The sequence below is a fragment of the Myotis myotis genome, unplaced genomic scaffold (assembly GCF_014108235.1).
Source record: "Myotis myotis isolate mMyoMyo1 unplaced genomic scaffold, mMyoMyo1.p scaffold_m19_p_4, whole genome shotgun sequence".
In the NCBI taxonomy this organism is placed as follows: Eukaryota; Metazoa; Chordata; class Mammalia; order Chiroptera; family Vespertilionidae; genus Myotis; species Myotis myotis.
Genome location: NW_023416346.1, coordinates 60,504,656 through 60,526,288, shown reverse-complemented (window position 1 = coordinate 60,526,288; position 21,633 = coordinate 60,504,656). Strand labels below are relative to the sequence as shown.

Here is a 21,633-nt window from a genome sequence, read left to right as displayed (position 1 = left end):
CCCAGGTATTTGCCCTTGACTGGGAATCAAACCTGAGACCCTTTGGTGTGTATTCCCGCACTCTAACCACTGAGAATACCGGCCAGGGCCATGAATCATTTTTTTTATTTATCCCTTTCTCTCACCTTGTATGTTTAATCTATCACCAAGTACATGCTACCTATAAAATATATCTCATCCCAGGCTGGTTTGGCTTAATAAATAGAGCATTGGCCTATGAACTGAAGGGTCCTGTGCTGGATTCCAGTCAAGGGCATATGCCCAGGTTGCAGGCTCAATCCCCAGTGGGGCATGCAAGAGGCAGCCAATCAATGATTCTCTCTCATCATTGACAATTCTATCTCTCTCTCTCTCTCCCTTCCTCTCTGAAATCATATATATATAAATCATATCCTATATCATTTATATATATCCTATATATTAAAAGGGCAATATGCAAATTGACCCTAACAGCAGAATGACTGGGAATGACTGGTCACTATGACACACACTGACCACCAGGGAGCAGATGCTCAATGCAGGAGCTGCCTCCTGGTGGTCAGTGTGCTCCCACAGGGGGAGCTCTGCTCAGCCACAAGCCAGGCTGATGGCTGCCAGTACAGCGGTGGTGGTGGGAGCCTCTCCCGCCTCCTCAGCAGCGCTAAGGATGTCCCACTGCACCATAGGCCTGCTCCCTGCTGGCAAGTGGACATCCCCTGAGGGCTGCCAGGCTGCCAGAAGGATGTCTGACTGCCAGCTTAGGCCCAATCCCCCGGGCTGTGGGCCTAAGCCAGCAGGTGATCATCCCCTGAAGGGTCCCAGACTGTGAGAGGGCACAGGCCGGGCTGAGGGAACCCCCCCCCCAAGTGCACAAATTTGTGTGCACTGGGCCTCCAATATATATATATGAAATTCATGCATATTAAAAGGGAATTAGAGGAAATATTTTAATATTGCTATTTGCCCTTTCTGTATAATAGAAGTGTCAGAGATGAAAGAAAATTAGTAAAATGTATATGAAAATCTTCCTCCTGTCAGAGTCTGGGGCATACCACAGGAACCAGAGTCAAGTCCCGCCCACCCACATGCACATCAAAATCATGCAAGACCAGACCTGGCTGGCCCCACCCCCACTGGGCTAGATCCAGACCCGGCCAGCCCCACCCCATCAAGCCCCGCCAGGTGGGGATCACGGCCTCAGGTCGTCTGGCCTGGTGCTGGTGTGGGGAGCACAGCCTGAGGTCCCCCAACCTGGGCCAGGGGGTGCACCTTGAGGTCCCCTGGCCCAGGCCAGGGGGTGCAGTCTGAGGTCCCCCATCAAGCCCTGCCAGGCAGGAAGTGCAGCCTCAGGTCTCCCGGCCCAGCACCAGGATGGGGTGCATGGCCTGAGGTCCCCGTCAAGCCCTGCAGGTGGGGGGCACAGCCTGAGGTCCCCTGGCATGGCACCAGGGTTGGGGGCACAGTCTGAGGTCCCCTGTCAAGCCCCACCAGGCAGGGAGCATAGCCTCAGGTCCCCTGCCCTGGCCCAGTGCCACTCAGCCTCAGGTCCCTGATGATTGCTTGTTAAGGCTCATTATGGTAACTTGGCCTTCACTGTGGGAGCAGCCATCTTGTTATGGTGTGATGGTCAATTTGCATATTCCCTCTTTATTAGATACGATATTCCTTAGTCCAAGCCACCATCACCTCCTAACTTGTCAACCTTTTACAATTCTTGGCCCCTTACAATGTATTCTTCTCAAAACAGCCAGAAGGATGCTAATAAACATAGAAGGAACTGTGTATCCTCCATGCTTAAAACCTTTTAGTGAATTTCCATTGTTCTCAAAATAAACTTCAAGCCCCTTCCCATGGCCCTTGTGATAGAAACTGTAAGTTGCCTACTCAACGTTTCCCCCTTCTATAATAAAACCAGGGTTTTGTTAGGGATAGTAATATACTGAGTTGAAAAATAAAACCTCCCCAGACTCCATTTTAGCTAGAGGTGGTCATCCAACCCAGTTCTGGCCAAGAAAATAAGCAGAGATCTATAGGATAGGGATCCAGGAAAACTGATGGAAACAGACAGACTCAGAAGGCACATGTCTTGCCCTTTGCATTATCTCCTGTTTTCTTGCCTGGAAGTAAAGCAACCATCTTAGAAGCATGAAAAGGGAAGTCATGCTCAAAGGACCACAGAACAAAAAGGTGGAACTTGCATTAACCCTCAACTACTGAGATTGAGGCTCTATTATATCAAAAAAATAAACTCGTTTTGTTAAACCACCATAACTTGGTTTCTGTTACATGCAGCTAAAAACAGTCTTAATAGATACAGTTGTGTGTGACATGGTTCCTTCCCATGTCTTCAGCCTTATCTCAAGCAACTCTCATATTCATTCATTGTATGACAACCATATCTTTTACTCTTCAAACACAACCTCTTTCTGCTTCTGTCTGCATGTGCTTTTCTCTCTACTTGGAATAATCTTTTCCCAATTCTTCACTGGCTAACTTCTACTCATTATTCTGGTCTAAGCTTAAGGGACATCTCCTCAGCATGGACTTCCCTGACCTTTCTATTCCAAATTAGGTGCTTTCATAGCACCTTGAGCTTTCCCTTTTTAGTGTGATTTATAATGTATACTTTTTAATTTACTTACAGGATTTTCTCCCTTTAGTTTAACTTCTGTCTCACCAACTAGACTGAGCTCTATAATGTCAGGGACTGTGTTTGTCTTGTCCACTACCAAATATGTATCCAGCCCCAATAACAGTGCCTGCAACATAGAAAAGGCACTGAATAAAAGTACTAATGAATGAACAATCTACTTAAATTTCATGTGTTTTGTGCCACTTTCCCTGCTCTCCCGAATCAGAATTAATCACTCCTCTTTTTATGCTTCCATGGCACACTGCTTTGACCTCTATTTTAATTCAATCCTTTTAATAAATAAGGCATGTTTTAGAAGATCTCAAAATCTGTTCAAGAGGAAAATACATAAAACTAATTATATGCAGTATAATAAGTGCAACATTTGAAGTCTGAACAAGATATAAAAATAGAATAAGGGAAAGGGTAATGAACTCAATGAAACAGTAGAGATGAGACCAGGGAAGGGTTTCAGGAACTGGTAACCTCTAGGCAGCATTTTGAAAGTTAAATGGCAATTTTCCAGGTAGACAAGGGGAGGAAGGAAAATTCAAAAAGAGTATATCATGTTTAAATGTCCTAGTGTTAAAAAGCAGAGGGTGCTCAGTATCAATAAAGTATAACAAAAGCATTGGGGACATGGCATGAGTAACATTGTTGAGGAGGAACCACCTAACACAGTAAATATAGGTTTTTCCATATGAGACGTCTCTCATAACTTTCCTTTTTTAAAAGCTTGGCCAAAGAATTTTACAACAAATGGAACCATAACTTATATCTCATAAATTGCATAATTAATTTCCTACATGATAATGTCTGCAATAATTAAAAAATTATTTTCCTTCATGACATTAGGATGTAGATGAAGTAATATATACATGCTCCATGACTCTGCCCTGCTGTGAGTTCCAGTTGACTCCATCTCTATGGAGAAAATTATTCAAAGTCAAGGATGGAGAGATAGACAGGGTCCAGACCAGGAAGTGGCTATGATGTACCAATTTCATAGACAACAAATAGACACAAAAGAATTTTAAGCAAGGTAGAGATTATACTTACATTTGAGTCTTAGTAAGATCACCTTGAAGGCAGTGGATCAAAGGCAAAGAAATCAGTGAGGCTTCTATTGCAATAGTAAAAGTAACTATGAGAACCTCAACTAAGGCAGTGGCAATTAAAGAGGGAGAGAATAGGATTGGTGAGATAATTTAGAGGCAAAATTGGCTAGAGTTTGTAATTGATTAAGCATGGGAGTGAACAAGAAGAGGAAGAAATAAAGGATCATTTGGAAGTTTCTAATCTAGAGATTAGTCATTGTGTCATTTAGTGAGAGGTAATACAGAAGGAAGTATGTTTGGAAATGAAGATAATTAAATCAGTTTGGTATTTGAGGTGCTCCTGAGCTATCTAAGTGGAGATATTCAGCAAGTTAGATGAACACATTTGTCTGGAGCCCTGAGAGAGCAGCCTGGGTTAGAGATAGGGATTTGAGATTTATCATAGAAGATGACAACATAAACTAAGGCTTTAGCAGTCAACATAGAGAAGAAATAACTGAAATTGTAAGAATTTCTAATCAATAAGATTTGGTGACACTTTGGCCATTGTGGCTAAGTTGGTTGTGCAAAATCCCATGCACTAAAAAGTTGCCGGTTTGATTCCCGATCAGGGCACATGCCCAGGTTACAGGCTCAATCCCTGGGCGGGTTGCATACTAGAGGCAACTGATCAATGTTTCTTTCTCACAGTGCTATTTCTCTCTCTCTCTCTCTCTCTCTCTCTCTCTCTCTCTCTCTCTCTCTCTCTCTCTCTCCCTCTCTCTCCCTCTCTCCCTCTCCCTCTCTCTACCTCTGCCTTCCTTTCTCTCTCTAAAAAATCAATACAAACAAAATTTTTTAGATGACTTGGTGAATTATTAGATAAAGAAAATGTGGAAAAGAAAGTAGAATCTAGGACAAATCTCAGGTTTCTGGTTTTGAAGATTGGATGAGTGATGGTTCCACTGTTATTGGCTGAATTGCCCGCCCGCCCCCCCCATGCCCAACAATTTCATAAGTTAAAGCCTTAATACCCAGTATCTTAGAATGTGACTATTTGAAGATAGGGCCTTTAAAGAGGTAAAGAAAAATAAGGTTCTATGGATGAACCCTAATCCAATGACTGTGTTTTTGTAAGAAGAGGAATTAGGATATAGACATGAATAGAGGGAGAATGCCATGTGAAAATGAAAAAGGCTATATACAAGGCAAAGTGGGAGACCTCAGAAGAAACCAAGTCTGCTGACACATTGATCTTGGACTTCTAGCTTCCAAAGCTGTGAAAATATAAATTTATGTTGTTTAAACCATCTAGTCTGTGGTACTTTGTTATGGCAGTTCTAGTAAATTAATATAGCCACCAGCCAAGATTAGGAATAGAGGAAAGAAAGTAGAATGGGAGAAGGGGGTATTTTAAAAAAGAAGAGTTTGATGCAGGACATGTTGCATTTATAATTTCTGAGGCACGTCTTGGTAGATATATTCAAATTACTTTGAAATTCAAGAGATAGAAAGAGGTTATAAATACAGATTTGAAAATCATTGATGCATAAGTGATATTTTAAACTGTAAAAGTGAATAAGATCATCTAAGAAGTGTATATAGCATGTGAAGGTCATCAAGGATAGAACCATACGGAATCTCAACATTAAGGAATAGATTAAGGAAGATAACCTCGGAAAGGAAAATAATCTGAGAGATAGGACAAAGAGAGAAAGAAAACGTATATTTAAAGATTTTAATATATTTTTAATTATAATTCGTTGAATACATATTGATCTCAGTCCTCAAAGAGCTTTAACATAATGGAGGAGAAAATACCTTATTCATTTCTGACTCTCCAATGCCAAGCACAGTGCCTGACATTTGATATCCCTGCAATAAATATTTGTTAAATCAAATGGAATTGAAATCAGGACTTCATTTCTCTTCTTGTTTTGTTTGCTTATTTCTGGAGTTTACAGCATGTATTACCATTTATATTTTAAGTTCACAGTGAAAAATCATTTCAATGTGTCCTAGGCTTGGTTCCCTTCCAAACCAACCCCCAGGACAATAGTTTTCATTATAACCTTCTGTCTTTGCCATTCTGGATTGAATTCTGTGCACAGAAGTTATATACATATATGGGTATATCTATGTAACAAATCACAGCACAGGATCCCCCTGGGCTCCCGCAGGCTCTTGTATGACATATTTGAGCCATATAAATTCAGCTTCTTCTCTGGCATCTGTTAGGCGACTCACTTGCAACTCCACCTCAGCAGTGGTCTCAGTTCTCTCAAAGCCGGGAAAGAGTACTGTGTGCTGAGAGACCATGGCAAAGAATCCTCCAGAGAACTGTGAGGACTGTCACATTCTAAATGTAAGTTGATTCATATTTTTCCCTTTTGAGCAGAAGTATGGCCGTACAGATTTATTGTATTGCAATGCAAACATTAGAAAGTGAAATCAAAGGTGACTTTGAATTATGGCTTGCTATTTTAAGGATTATTGTGTATTGTTTTATTTTCTCTGTTCTTTGTGTAGGCAGAAGCTTTTAAATCCAAGAAGATATGTAAATCACTTAAGATTTGTGGATTGGTGTTTGGTATCCTGGCCTTAACTCTAATTGTTTTGTTTTGGGGGGGCAAGCACTTCTGGCCAGAGACACCCAAAAAAGTAAGTAAATGCACATTATGCTCCAATGCTTGTTTTGAATTTTATTGAATTTAATTAGTCATTGACATGTATATTGGTCTGAAAATGAAAGTCATTAAGTCCCTTTTGTGTTTATTTTCTGGTGATATAAAAAGCTGAATCAAGATTTTGCTCTTTTTTATTTGCCTAATTATCTTGGTAAAGGAAAAAGGTGTTTTGTTTTTATTTCGGTTAGTAATGATAGACTGTAGAATTAACCCATTCTTTTGTAATTCCTGGCTTTAAGGAGTAAAGACTCTTCCTAGAAGCAAAATTTTTACTGTAAGAAAATATTTTCCATCTTTCTTTCAATTATCTGGGCAGAAACTGATGGAAAAGTAATTATACCACCGCATAAGAAGAAACCACCAGAAATGGCAGCAAAGGATTTTCAGGGATTATGTTTCTGACTTAACGCATCTGCTGTGAGGACAGGCAGCAAACTCCTTTTCAGAAGGAGTGATTTTTATACCTGAGTTTACATTTATTTATGACCCCAAAAAATAAAATGAAGTTTTCAGCACCTCACCAGCCACAATTGTTGCAATCCCACTGAGATACTAAAGCCACAAGTTAGAAATAAGTGACACAAGTCATAAATCACAGGTATCTCAGAAAGTTTTAGATATTAGGGTCGTTTGGTGAAGCTTGGCTGGCCTTTGTAGTTGATATTAGTGTACCTCAGTGTTCTTGTTACTCCCGGGCCCCCAAGCAATGGGAAAGTCTAGATGTGACTTAAAAAAATCAAAGACCCTTCATGCCAACAATTTTCATTTGAAAGAGAAGTAATAAATGTACAAGCTACAAGGTCTCAAGATGTTTTTCTGGCTCTGCCATATTTTTATTTCTGCATGTGGGTTGCTATTGTTGTTGCTGTTGTTATTAGTTTGTTGTCATGAGATGCTCATTTATATTTGACAACAGATGTAGGGAGAAAAAGGCATGAGTGCAGGAGGAAGGATTAGAGACAAGAAGAAAATGGGTTGGCACGGACCATTAGGAGCCAAAGGAGCGATAGGAGCAGAGAAGAGAGAATATGGATTGATGTAGAAGGAAAGTCAGTGGGGAAGAAAATAGAAAATCAATTGAACAAGTGTTCAAAAGAAAGACTCCTTGGATTCTTCACCTCTGCTGTCATACCCACTTTCATTTAGTCCCAGAAGCAACTTTACTTTAAGTAGTAGGGAGAATAAAGAGGGAAACAGCCTACTTTGTTTGCCTTTTTATTTATATTTTGTTCCAGAAAGGATTTCAGGTATCACCGAATTCCTATAATTAGCTCTTTCTAGATAGATGATAGATAATGATGATAGATAGATAGATAGATAGATAGATAGATAGATAGATAGATAGATAATCACTGCTACTTGCTTCTGAACTACGTACTGTTCACATGTCTTTCTAGAGAAGTCACCCATATTCAGCCTGGCAAAGTGGGCAAAGCAGTAGAGATCAGGAATGAAATAGCAAATAAACAAGAGTGCCAAAATACATTCGAATCCAATTCTGCTACCATTTAGCTAATTCACAAGGTGATACGTTATCCCACTATTGAATTCCAGGTCCTCCTGACAATTATAGATGAGTTAGAGGACAATAAATACTTTTGCTCTCCATGTCCATATGTACTTAATTGAGTATGCTAGGTAGCTAGCCCTTTTGATCACTCATACATGCCCACCTAAACTTGGAGCCAGATGGGCTTTCTTGTTTTATTGTAGCCATTGGTACTGACAATACTATTCTGAGTTTGTGTTTTTCTAAACTTACAATGCTATTTGCCTAAGTGCAACTATAAATGACTAGGTGGGGACCTTATCTTGCAAGTTGCCAAACTCACTAACAGTGCCCATGACCCCCTTTGTTTCTGTATTATACCACCTTTGTTTCTCACTTCAGTTCTTTTTTTATGGATTATAAGAACCAATTCTGTGATTTCTCAAACCAAAAGTCAAACTTAGTCAATGTATATACAAAATAGGTGAGATATGCTACCAAATGAAGTTTATCAAGAATTAAATCTCTCATGAAGTAATCCATCTTGAGATATAATTTTCAACAAAGGGATTCTCAGAAATGAACAAAGTTATTACAAAGTAATCTTATAAAAGAGCGTAGATGTCTCTTTGGGCAATCCACCTTGAACGAAGGTTATTTGTTCTCAATCCTAATGGGGAGTTGAAATTTACTGTATTTAATATTTAAGTCCTGGCCTTCACAAGATTAGGCTGGATCCATTGCAACATAAGGAACCAGCTGGAGATGCATATGGTTCACTCAGTCTACAAATCCCTTCAATTCCCAAAGAGTCCATGGGGCCATCTATGATCTAATATATATGGTCTAATTATTAGCTAATACTGCTAATAAGCCTGCCTCAAAGTTGACTTAGGAATCCTAAAAAGAGCAGAGCAGTCAGATCAGTCTTGGAAAAAGATATGCAGAGGAAAAGGACCCAGGCATTTTACACAAATTAAAGAGCTCCTCTCCCTTAAGAGCATGACCTAGCAGGAAACAACAGTTAGCAGATTAAAACCCAGGCTTTTTTGGACTTTCCTTTAAAAATCTGTGGAACCTTTGGGGGCCATTGGTCGAGGGAACTGTTGATGCTGTTGTGATTATAAATGGCAGTGACTTATTTGCTGTCTTGGGGCTTTCTCCAAGCTCTTAGTGTTTGCTACTTTAACCTCCACCACACCTTCTTTTTATTTTGTTTTTCAACATCTGTTTTTTAACAGTGTTTATTTAACAATCCACATCTGGTGTTGACATTTCCATGCCAGTAAGTCCTCTCCCTCCCTCCATCATTTCCCACCTTGGTATCTACAAAAGATCCAAATCCTTGATCCCAAATGGGGACTAAGCCATACTTGACTCCCTCTCCTCACACACTTCAGACACAAGCACAAGTGCCTGTGTGTGTGTGTGTGTGTGTGTGTGTGTGTGTGTGTGTGTGTCCGTGCGCATCGGAGAGAGAAATGGATAAAAATAAAGCGAAACAAAGAAGAATAACTCTGGGTGTGCTGTTGCACTCCGCTATAGGCTAACAGGCCCCCTAAACCACAGCCACATATAGGAGCCACTTGAACTGAATGAAAGCCAATCCATTGATCCCTTGTTTTAGCTTTCTTAACCAAGCAGAGGGGACCTATTCAGTCTCAGAGATTTTGAGAGAGCATTACAATGAGGTTTCACTTCCAGGCAGTGACTGCACAGGGACTTTGAAGCAGTCATTCTTGCTTAAAGCGCCCTGTATTGCACACTTAACTTGAAACAATCAGGAGCCAACATTCTAGTTAATTAATCCAACCTAGAGAAAACAAGTCGGAAAAATGCAAGCCCTTAAACTGAAAGTTTTTAGATGTAGCAGATACCTTGTAACCTATCCTCTCCAATGTTTTGTAGAATGAGGCAAAAGAACAATAAATTAAATTAATTAAAAGCTGTTAGTCCTGCCATACCAAGGAATTTCCTGGTAACGTTAGGGCTATTTGGAAACCATAAGTTCTAAGGCCCACACAACAATAAAAAAAATTCCTGGGGAGGTCTCCTCAAATCTCCATACTACCAGAATGAGATAAGACGTGATAGAGATAGGTGGGCATCCTTCTGCCCTCTCCACCACCTCAACTGCACACAACCATTAAAACAGTCTAACTCAGGATTGCGAGCCCAGTATCATTCTAGGCTGAAAATCATTTGCTCAGAAAAAACACTCTTTGGCTAAGTCTGGGTCCAGCTTTCTTATGCCTAAGTCTCTAATGCTAGCATTGGCCAGAGACCAACTTTCTTCACTCCTCTTTGAGACACACAGGAGATACAACTTTCCTCCCTGAGTACCCTGGGCTTTCCAACAAAGCAGTTTGGTGGGTGAAATGTGGGTCTGGAGAAGCATTCACACCCTCAAGGAAAAAGTTGGAGTTGTAGCTGGAATCTCTTTAACAGAGCGATTGAGCTTCACCAGATGGTGCCATGTCAGCATTTTAAAAGAGAATACTGCTCTTCATTTTATTTTCCTCCTAAACTAATGTGGGAGAAAGCCCACTTTTGAATAGAAACTCTTACTAGGCCAGCTCTTGCTCTAGGCTACTCAGCGTCACTCTGATTATGTAGATCAGGACTCTGGCTACTATGGGCACATTTTTTATATATATTTTATTTATTTTTTACAGAGAGGAAGGAAGAGGGATAGAGAGTTAGGAACATCGATGAGAGAGAAACATCCATCAGCTGCCTCCTGCACACCTCCTACTGGGGATGTGCCCGCAACCAAGGTACATGCCCTTGACCGGAATGGAACCTGGGACCTCTCGGTCTGCAGGCAGATGCTCTATCCATTGAGCCAAACCGGTTAGGGCAATGGGCACATTTTTATTCAGTCCCGTCATTCTCTTAAGGCAGCATTTTGTAAGCAACGCACGTAGCACCAGGAAGGAAAGCCTGGTTCTACAAGGGAGTTGTCCTTTAGTGGTTGAGAGTAGAATTGGGCTCTATGGAGAAAGCAACCCAAGAGTTCTAAAGGTAGTGACAGTCCACTGGTCAACCTGACAGGTATCAGCCCAATTCTGAGCAGAACTGATTTTGTCAGCTATTCAACATTCAACTGAGCCTCCAGAAACATTTGATGACTTGCCCAAAGTCACACGGCTTATAAGTGGCAGAGTTGAGGCTAGAACTAGAATCTGGTCTGAGGATTCTTTCCACTGTTTTTCAGCTGCATTTAAGAATAATGGATACGTGGGGGAGGGAGGGAGCAGGGGAAAACTTCCCAGCCAGTCTGTAGATGAAAGAAATGGTATTTTTCTTGTTGAACAAGAGGAATGTCTGTGCTGCTTATGCCAATTTTTTTCAGGGCTGAGAACTGGTGATTGAAGATGCAGAAGTCCAACTTTGCATAAGAAACAATCTGTCTGCTCTGTGTTGGTAAAGAAATACCCAGAAGCCCTTTAATTCCCACAGGCTAGGTTGGTAATGATATGGTATCATACATTCCCTTCCCTTCCTTTCAGTTTAACACCTACTAGCCAGCTATTCTGAGCATGTATTTCACCTTTGGAGAGTGTATCTCATAAACAGACAGTAAAGGATGAAGGTGGAGAGAAGAGCAGCTAGATTAATCACAGGCTTCAAAAAACAAACCTAAGCCAAATGCCCTCAAATCCCTTTCAGTACAGGCTAAACCTACTTGCCTCCAAACAGATCCATCACACTGAGGTCTGAGGCAGTGTTACTCTTTATAAAAAGCTTACTTTTATGATCTCAGATATTGTCACAAATTGAGGCAAGAAAACAGGGCAAACTGTGAAAGGGGGATGTTAGGGTTCATTTGCTGCCTGAGTAGAGGATTTAACTGGACTGAGGAACAATGAATTCCTGGGCAGGGAGGAGAAATGAGTTTGTGTTCTCTCCATGTTTTGTCAGTGTGGTCTTCTTACATCTCTTACTGCCTAGGCCTAGCCATGTACCTATCTCATTTCACTTCTGAGTCGTATTTCACTCCATTGACTTACCTGTCCCACTCTACTGTGCTGGGCCTTATAGTTAAAACCAGCCTTATGCATGGGTGAGGTAGGAACCCATTTGAGTGGTACTGGAAAGATGTCTTCCCCCCCCCCCCCCAAATATCTCCAATTCCTAGTTTCCCGGTACCATTGTGCTTAAAATTCACCATTAGTAATTCATTCCTTTGAGTTAAGTATTATACTAAATTATTTTGACAGACAAATACCCATAACTACCATCTTAGTGTGAAATAATTTGTAAGATTGACATTTTTTTTTTACATAAGGTAGCTGAAGCACCAATAGATTCTTAGATGTTTAGACAGAAAACAAAGTTTTTAGAAGGAAATGGGAAAAGGGAAAAGGACTAGGAGGGTACAAAGTGAACAGGATATAAAAAGAACAGAAAAGGGAAGCTGGAAACACCTTCCTAGATCAACCTTCCCAATCTGCCAATTTGACAGAAGTGTACTTCTTATCATATTCTGTTCTTCCTAGAATAAAACTGAGTTGGGAGCACTCTGAGATGAGCTAGTGGGGTCCCACTCAGACCTCTCTCAGGCCAGCCTCCTGTCTCTGTTTTAGTTTGTGCTTAGGAGAAGACAAAACCATTTATTCCTTTATCTCCAGAAAGACCCTCAGCCCCTGAGCCAGCAAGCTTAGTAGAGAGAAAATTACTTCTAAGGTCAAAGGCATGAGCTCAGTCTTCATATGGGCCAGTGAAGCTTGCATAGCCATTACCAAGGCAATGTGCTCCACAGGGACCCAGGCGAGACAGTATGTCTGGATTTGCTCAAACTCATCCTCAACCAGTCCAAAATGAGACACCAGCATCATCTTCCTAGACAAAAGATAGTCTGTTCCAAAAGGACACCTTTGATAGTGGAATTCCATCTGGGTGAATATATAGTTCCCCACCCCACCCAAGATTCACACATAAATGAAGTCATTCTGACCCCACTCTATTTAGCAACCTACCATTGCTAACAAAAAAGCCAACAAGCTGGTTAATTAATATAATCAGAATGGACCCCTCCTCCTCCACCAAAAACAAAATAAAACAAACTCTGTTAAGGAATGTTGAAAATAATCAAGATCTGCTGAGCTTGGCAGTTTCCAATAGCTTTCATCTAGCAAGGTGTCCAAGTGAGGTGCATTGCCAACAATGCAGGAAAACTCATTCCACAAAAGTACACTGAAATTCTAAATGTCACCAGTATGGTTCCATAGTCTTCTACGATTGATTGAAAATACAGCCTGTATTTTCTTTTGCCCAGGTAGGCAGCCTTCCAACATCCCCTAGTCTCTAACCTCATTTTTCCATGCAATAATCCATCAGTGGTGCTACTGATGAAACAAACACCCCACCACACCCCCAATGACTAGTAGTGTCGACATTTGTCTCAACAATGGATAGTATTTCTAAAGAAATTCTCCCTTGCCTGGAGATCTGACAAGACTGGAACTGAAGTAGATGCCTCTCTTCTCTTCTTAGGTCAGGCCAAATGAGAGCTCAATTTGTTGCCATAGGTAGAAATTTCTCAAGTTGGCTGCAGAGCTGGAACGGAGGACATATTTATAACTAGAAGCAAATAACAAGCCTAAAGGAATTTCCTACCTGTCACAAATCAGGCTAGACTTCCTGAGTTAACTCTGCAGTTGCTGGGAAATTCCAAATACTGTTTTCCTTTCTCTTTTAAAATACAGGTCACTTAAAAAAATCTTGCCAATGCTCAAAATCTCTCTTTAAGAAGATGAGAAATAGCCGTTGGTGGGAAAACCTCATTCAACAAATACTTAAGTGCGGGCCATGTCCAAGGCACTGTAGGGTTACTAAGAGGTAAAGGACATTGTCTCTTGTTCTCCTATTCAGCAACTACACAGACATCTCATGCTTGAAGTAACATTGTTTCTACAAACCCTTCCAACTTGTTTTTCTACTTGAGTTAGGGAAAATTTGACCAGGTTAAACTAACATTCAGCTACAGACACCAGCGGACATGAAAAAACAATGTAAACCAGTGCAAGCTTTAAACAGCTGCCACTGGGAATCATGTCATTAGAAAGCAACATTTGCTCTGGAGATGTCTTGCTTTTTCAGGCTTTTAGTTTACCAAGCTTTTTTTTTTGTAAGAAAAAATGAGCATAAAGAAACTTGATAACTAAAGGTCTCCTACCGACAAGGATAAGATAGACTTCCACATGGCACCAAGTCTGGCCTGGTTTGTGACAGAGAGCAAATTCCTTCAGGCTTATTATTTGCTTTGGCTGTAAAAGTGTCCTCACTTGCAAGTGATGGGCTTACTCCTAAACTGGGACACTCTGTAGGACTGGTCTTCTTGGTCATTAGAAAGAGAATTGCCTCTTGTAGAGGGCAGGAGAGAGTCCGGGGTTTTATTTCAACCATTCAAGAATGACCTGATAAGCAGCCTTTCCAGGGCACTCTCCTTGGGAGACTCCATATTACTTAGTTCAAGGCGCTTGAATTCTATATACAGTGGGGCCTTGACTTAAGAGTTTAATTCGTTCTGAGACCGAGCTTGTTAAGGAGCTCATTAACTCAAATTACTCTATCAACTCAATGCAAAAAATTGGCCAAGAGACAGCCGGTATCTCAAAAAACTCGTTAGTCGGGACACTCATAAGTCAAGGCCCCACTGTATAAGAGAATCTGGAGAACCTGAAACCAATTATCAGGTTTGGCAAACAAAATTCAGGAATAAACAGAGGGGGGTCGGTTAGCCTATAAAAGAGAAGATTAGGGGGAGGCAATAAATGTTTCCTGGAGTTTAAAGGGCAAAAGGAAGCAATTGGGGCCAGGGTAAGATTATTACCTAAAATTGGCCAAGGAGAATGGTTTTCAGATCCTAAAAAGATTGTGGAATCAATATTAAAGCCCCGGGGAGATAAGGAGATAAAGAACAATACCTAAACATTCTAAATGGGTTCAAATTTTGTCTCAGCCCTAATGAATTTCATGGGGAGTGAGGGGTGACCACTAAGCACTTAGGCAAGTATGCGTAGTAGCTTAAAGGAACACCACAGGTTTTACTTGATCCTTCTGTTCAACACAAGGGAGAAGTACTTTACAAGCTGTTTTTGCAAAATATCATGTTCTATTTGTTGGAATTCTTATTAATTAGTTTAGCAACTTGGCTCAAATACAAAATATTGGCTCCAAAGAGATCCTCATATCAACCCCAGTGCCCAAAAGCACCTCACTTTAATCTCCAGTCTCAGAAAATTCCCAACAGCAAGCTGCTGAGATGGCACCTCACTACAAAGACTCTGGAAAGCAAAGGCACCCCAGATGTTACCCAATTAAAATGTCATACGAAGGAACACACTGAGTATTTTAGACTTGTTTTCCTTTGTTCTCCCAGACATATGACATGGAGCACACTTTCTACAGCAATGGAGAGAAGAAGAAGATTTACATGGAAATTGATCCTGTGACCAGAACTGAAATATTCAGAAGTGGAAATGGCACTGATGAAACATTGGAAGTACATGACTTTAAAAATGTAAGTTGGATATTTCCCCCCAAAGGCTTCCCACTGAAAATATTAGAACATTCTAGTTGAGTTAAAAGTACCCTCTAGCCTTCATTTAATTTATAAGACAAAGCTTTCCCTTGGAATTAAAATTTTTCCAGCCTAGGGCCCTGATAGACAATGGGACTCATTAATTATGGCTATTTCAGGAGGTATTTTTTTCTATTTAATAGGGATACACTGGCATCTACTTTGTAGGTCTTCAAAAATGCTTCATCAAAACTCAGATCAAAGTGATTCCTGAATTTTCTGAACCAGAGGAGGAAATAGATGAGGTATGTAAGAGTAATAGTGGCAATAAAAGCCATCATTTATTGGGTGCTAACTATGTGCCAGACATTGTACTAAATGCTTTACTCTGATTTGATTCTCACTTGGACCTTATAGGTAGGTACTATTAGTGTCCCCATTTTCAGATAAAGAAACTAGGACTCAGAGCCAAAAGTGACTTGCCCAAGGTCACAAAGATAGTGAGGGACAGATTGGAATCTTGACTCTGGCCTTTCAAACAAATCAAGTTCATGCTTTTAGGTGCAACACTGTACTTTTATACTAGTGTAGCCTTTAACATTATGTATCTCTGCTCCCAAACCAAAGATTTCTAGTAAAAGGGGTGAGCAGAAGCACAAAATAAATCCTGCCTAAGATAAAGTCTTAAAAAGAAAAGTTCCAAGGCCACTGAGGATCTTTGCCACTTTTGTCACACTGTAACATTCACCTATTTTAATGATTTCAGTTAATTCACCATGCCATTTTATGCTGGGCTGCTAATGGATTAAATAACATTTAATCTCACTAGGAAAGACAAAAACAAAGAAGGTGAGAACTACAGTGTAATACAATTTCTCTGAAAATATACCACTAGGCCAGGTGCAATTATTGAATGGCCCCTGAAAGCCTAGTGGGACATAAAGGATTATTGCCTAAAATATAGCGAGCAATAGAGCCCCAAGGCTCTTAATTTTTCCCTCATATTCTGTCTGTAAGCACAGTATGTTGCTATCAGTGGAGGAAGAAGTGGAATGTTAGCTAAGGCCATAGTGTGACAGCAAAACCCCGCTCCCCACCTGTAGCCAGGAAGAAATGAATGTTTGTTTGCTTTGGCTGGTTTTGTTTTAGAGTTTAACTAGTAAATGTAGTGATATTATGGCAATAATACAGTGGCCTCTCTATATACTGTAAATACCTCTTTTTTCTCTCTCCCCTGTTCTTTTTCACTTTTCTCCTACCCACTCTCTCCATCTTAATTCTCATCCACCAATTTATCATTTATTTTTCTTATTTTCAGGGGAAGGGGTAAGATGGGGTAAGGAGCACTTTTTCCTTTCCCTTACCCAAGTATCAGAGCTGTCATTAGCTCCCATGGACATGCTACTGGTCTCCTTATGGCCAGAGAAGTTATAGACCTTTGGTACTAGAATGTCTAAGAAAAATATTTCCTAAGGTCTATGGTAGTAAAAACTTTGGAGATTTTTTAAAATAAGCATAAGTTAGATGCATCTGAGGAACAGAAAAATTTACAGGATATTAGAATTAATATGGGAGGTAAGGGTAAGATGAAAGGAGAATGAGTAGGTTAAAAAGCTACTACACCCAATATCATATGCTGCTTTTTACAGAAAATAATGTAAGCTGTTGAATAGGGCCAGCCAGAAATTAGAGTTCAAAGTGACACAATAAGATTTATTTTTCTGAAAAAATAAATAGTAAAGGCAATGATCCATAATGTCTCATCTTGACCCCAATTTATTCTTCAGTTAATTTTGCTGGGTCTTTTGAATAGCACAAGTATTTTTCTCATGATAGTGAGATTACTTTATCTTCAAGAAAAACCTATTTTTTATATTTAGCCTACAGATTTTTTTTTGAGACAAATTTGTGGTCCTGAATGACAAAAAAACCTCTTATTCTGTATTTCCCTACCTCTGTATCCATGGTTTGTGCATGTTAAACATGCAGAGCAGGTATAAAAATAGCCCTGATTTTGCTAACAAAGCTAGCCAGAATGCAGACCTCATTTTATACAGTCCCTTTCAATGCCTCCCAAGGTCTTTATACAAACTCAAGGGCAAAGGAACTAAGACTTGATAGTTTTAGGTGACTAGAGAAGAATTGTACAAAGCTATATTTCACGGAATAAATTAAAACACTGAAATCATAAAGCTAGAAGGAAACAAAAGAGAAAAGGAAAAGCCTAATTGGGGGGAGGGGGGATATCGGAGCCCAAAAGACAAGGAGTAAGAACTAGATATTGTCAACATAAAAAATGTCCAAACCTGGAAGAATTTTTATAAGTTCATTTGAATCAAGCTGACAATTTCTGGGAAGCAAAATCTCAACATATTGAAAAAATACTCCAGAAAATGGTAGTTTTGCACCTTATTTTATATATTACAATCAAAGAAGCAGGCATGAGGTGGTTACATGAAATCCATTGGTGATAGATTAGAGAGGCAGGAGCAAGCAATGTGGGGAACCTGTAGTACTGGGTAAAAAGTGAAAGGAATAGACACATTCTTCTTTTCCATTGGTGGGTATAGGATAGTTAACAAATGACAATAATAGTGAAGGGTTTGGGTGGGGGGGTTGTTTTGTTTTGTTTGTTTTTCCTTTGTTTGGAGATTGTGCCCTGAGGGGACTGGGAAACTGAAATTACCCTGACATTCCAAAGGTATATTATCATGTTATCTTAGATGCAAAAGAAAATAGGCTCAGTAAAGGTACAGATTGACCTTTGTCAAGGAAGATACCAGTCTAGGACATAAGTACTGGTATCACTTATAGTTGGGAAGTTTTCATTTCAGACCATCCTGTGTGGTTACTTTAGGTCTCTGAGTTTGTAAGGCCCACCATACAGACCTCCCCTAGCTTGTCAGGTTTAGTATGTGGCTACTTTTTGTCCATAGTATACAAGACAACTACTTCCAATACTAGAAACTGAGCAGAAGGGGACATTCTTGACAATACAAGAAAGTCTACCTAAAGGAAAAACACTCTGTGAGACAAACCCTAAGTTTGTCTAGAATGAAAGGAGTTATAGTGTGGTAAGGGCAGTCAAGCCAAGAGCTGGAGTTGACTTTAAAACAGAAAGGACATCTTTTGCACTCCACCTAGCTATTATTAAAAGGCAAATCTTGTAAAACCTAACTATTAGGTTTGGTTGCTAGTTCACTGATCTCACCAGTTTAGATTATAGCAGTTTTTTCACTTTTAGATAAAATTCTGTTTGCAAGCCTAGTTTCAAACCTAAAACAAGGCAGGCACTCACAACTTCCATTTAAAAGAGATAAAACAAATGTAAATTACTTAGGATTCCAGAAGCCCAAATTAAAGCATACTTGGCCCAATTGGGGGGGATGGTGGTTTAGATATTGAAGAACCTTCCTGACTTTAAGTGAATGGTAGCAGAGAAGGCTGTTGTGTCAGTGAGCAACCTTACTGCAAGGAGGGATTGGTTGTTAACTCTCCAAGGGTACCACCTACTGTGTGCAAAGCACAGAGCTAGTTCACTGGGAGCCCTGGGATGGAAACTGTTATTCAGACTCAAAATACAGGTGTGGGGGTTATTTTTTTCATTATCCCATAATGTCTCACTCATTTTATTAGTTTCTCTGCCTATTCCCACTCTGAACTACTTTTTTCTCTCAGAATGAAGAAATTACCACAACTTTCTTTGAACAGTCAGTCATTTGGGTCCCAGCAGAAAAGCCAATTGAAAACCGAGACTTTCTTAAAAATTCCAAAATTCTGGAGATTTGTGATAATGTGACCATGTATTGGATCAATCCCACTCTAATAGCAGGTATGGCTTTCTTCTCCTCCTTTCCAAAGTCAGTAACAGGTTAATGTTCCCAGCATTCAGAGACTACATTTCTAGAAAAAATAAATGATCTGCTTATATCTTCTTAGATGAAACTGTATATGCTGACTGCCAGTGAGGAGGGAATTTTTCACAGCCAGGTTATAAATTAGATAAATTAATGCTGACAGGCTTTTAAATATCCCAGCAAAGGTAACACCACCTTAATGTGACCAATGATAGCAAAAAGCTAATCTGTCTTTCTTAGTACATCTATGTTTATTGCACTCAGGATACTAGACTACTGCTCAAATCACTGTGTATTCAACCCAAGACCAGAGGAGAGAAGAGCCAAAACAATGCTCTGTTGTCTCAAGAAGGATTCTCTGTGTCAAATAGTGGCCTTCTTCCCAGATGATAAGACAGTCACTGCAATACAAATTTCTTTGTGGCTGTTTTAGGAATCACTATAAAAGTAATTGAAGGCTAGAGGTTCAGAGTAGAAGAGTTCAGCTCTGAACTTCCAGTCAGCCCATAGAGAAGACAAAGGTCTCTGGATATATTTTTCTGCCAGGCTAATGTATAATTTGGCTTCCCTCATTGTGTACAGCGTAGACTACTATATTACTCAAGAGGGGCCACTCGAACCGATGCAGGCATCTATTGGTACTCTTGTGCCTTGAAAAAAAAAAAGGCGACTAAATGCAATGTGGTGCCCTGGGTTGGATGCTAGAACTTCTGCTTCAGCGTTGTTGTTTTTTCTAAAGGACATTGGTGGAAATAATTAACTTGGAATAAAGTTTGTAGTTTAGCTAATAGTATCATACCAATGCTAATTTCTTAGTTTTGAACTTTGTATTATGGTTATGTAAGATGCTAACATTAGGGAACTGGGTGAAAGGTATACAGGAACTTTGTACTATCTTTGCAACTCTTCTGTGAATCTGATTATTTCTAAATAGAAAGTTTTAAAATAGTTAAAACAGGGAAGAGTAAGGGTGACAGAGGGACAGAGAGTACCAAATCAAATTAGGCAACATAAACATATTTGAGTACCTACCGTGGATAAAATCATTTTGGAAGACACAGAGATCCCCTGTCCTCAGTCTCTAATGTAGTGTGCTAACGAGGCAAAGCAGTAAGTGTTTGATGCCAAATGAGCAAAGAAGAGGTCTGTTTACGTGGGAATAGTCAAATTTGTTTTGAAAAATCTCTTCAAGATATCAGCTGAAAGAGTTTGGAAAAGTGGTTCATGCATGTCTAAATGATGATAATGAGAAGACACAGGGAAAATCTCTACCCCCAAATGCTAATCTCCCAATCACTTCTTTCAGAAACTTTTGCAAAGCAGTTGTATCCCAACTTTGTATTTATTACTTTAGTTTCAGAGTTACAAGACTTTGAGGAGGATGGTGAAGATCTTCACTTTCCTACCACCGAAAAAAAGGGCATTGAACAAAATGAACAATGGGTGGTCCCTCAAGTGAAGGTGGAGAAGACCCGTCATGCCAGACAAGCAAGTGAAGAAGAACTTCCAATAAATGACTATGTGAGTTATGTTTCTGTTTTCTTGGTAGTGGAAAAACAAAACCCTCAAATTTCATATGCTAAATTAGTATCCCTCAGATCAAAGTCATTGAAAGGAAAATAATCATTGTTTTAACAAAAAATATTTAAGAAACTTGAAATCTCTAGGAGGCTCATTTAAAATCAGTCTTGATCCCTACTGAGATATCTCCATGATAAGGCTAACAACTAAATTTCTAACCAGTCCCCAACTCATATAATCTTATAGTCCTCTTCCTAGTGAATCTTCTCCTCCAACACTGGCTTCTTCTTCTTTCAGACTGAAAATGGAATAGAATTTGACCCCATGCTGGATGAGAGAGGTTATTGTTGTATTTACTGCCGTCGAGGCAACCGCTACTGCCGCCGCGTCTGTGAACCTTTACTAGGTTACTACCCGTATCCCTACTGCTACCAAGGAGGGCGGGTTATCTGTCGTGTCATCATGCCTTGCAACTGGTGGGTGGCTCGCATGCTGGGGAGGGTCTAGTAGCAAGTTTGAGCTCATTTCTTAAACTTCAGACAGCCAATATATAATAAATGCATGCTATTCAATGAATTTCTGCCTATGAGGCATTTGGCTCCTGGTAGCCAGTACTCCAGAATTACTTGTTGGTAATTCCTCTCTCATGTTCTAATAAACTTCTACATCATTGTCAATGGCCTGATTGCTACTGAACACACTGGGTACGTGCTTGCTGAGAATATTTCCTGCAACTGAGATGGAGCATATCTGAGATGGAGCAATGGAAACTTGCATTTCATCAGGTTTGGGGAGTAGGAAAGGGCAAAGCATAAGAATTCTTAAATACCATATTTTACTGTGTGGTAATGAGAAAGTGGGAATGAGAGGCTGATGATAAAATGTCCCCCTAACTAATGCATA

General features: G+C 40.0%; 1 protein-coding gene across 1 annotated transcript; it reads left to right on the top strand.

Moving 5' to 3' along the window:
- Positions 1–5,894: 5,894 nt before the first annotated feature.
- TNMD (tenomodulin) lies at positions 5,895–21,384 on the top strand. Its single transcript, XM_036305805.1, has 7 exons — positions 5,895–6,013; positions 6,178–6,309; positions 15,212–15,352; positions 15,556–15,657; positions 19,031–19,184; positions 20,564–20,730; positions 21,028–21,384. The coding sequence occupies exons 1-7, from the start codon at positions 5,966–5,968 to the stop codon at positions 21,235–21,237; spliced, it is 954 nt and encodes a 317-aa protein (XP_036161698.1). The 5' UTR covers positions 5,895–5,965; the 3' UTR covers positions 21,238–21,384.
- The last annotated feature ends 249 nt before the right edge of the window (positions 21,385–21,633 follow it).

Bases quoted from the DNA above. Each gene is read 5' to 3' on its own strand.
- TNMD (XM_036305805.1), top strand. From the start codon at position 5,966: ATGGCAAAGAATCCTCCAGAGAACTGTGAGGACTGTCACATTCTAAAT. The intron at 15,353-15,555 runs GTAAGTTGGATA...TCTATTTAATAG, and splicing joins AAGTACATGACTTTAAAAAT to GGATACACTGGCATCTACTT. The intron at 15,658-19,030 runs GTATGTAAGAGT...TTTTTCTCTCAG, and splicing joins CAGAGGAGGAAATAGATGAG to AATGAAGAAATTACCACAAC.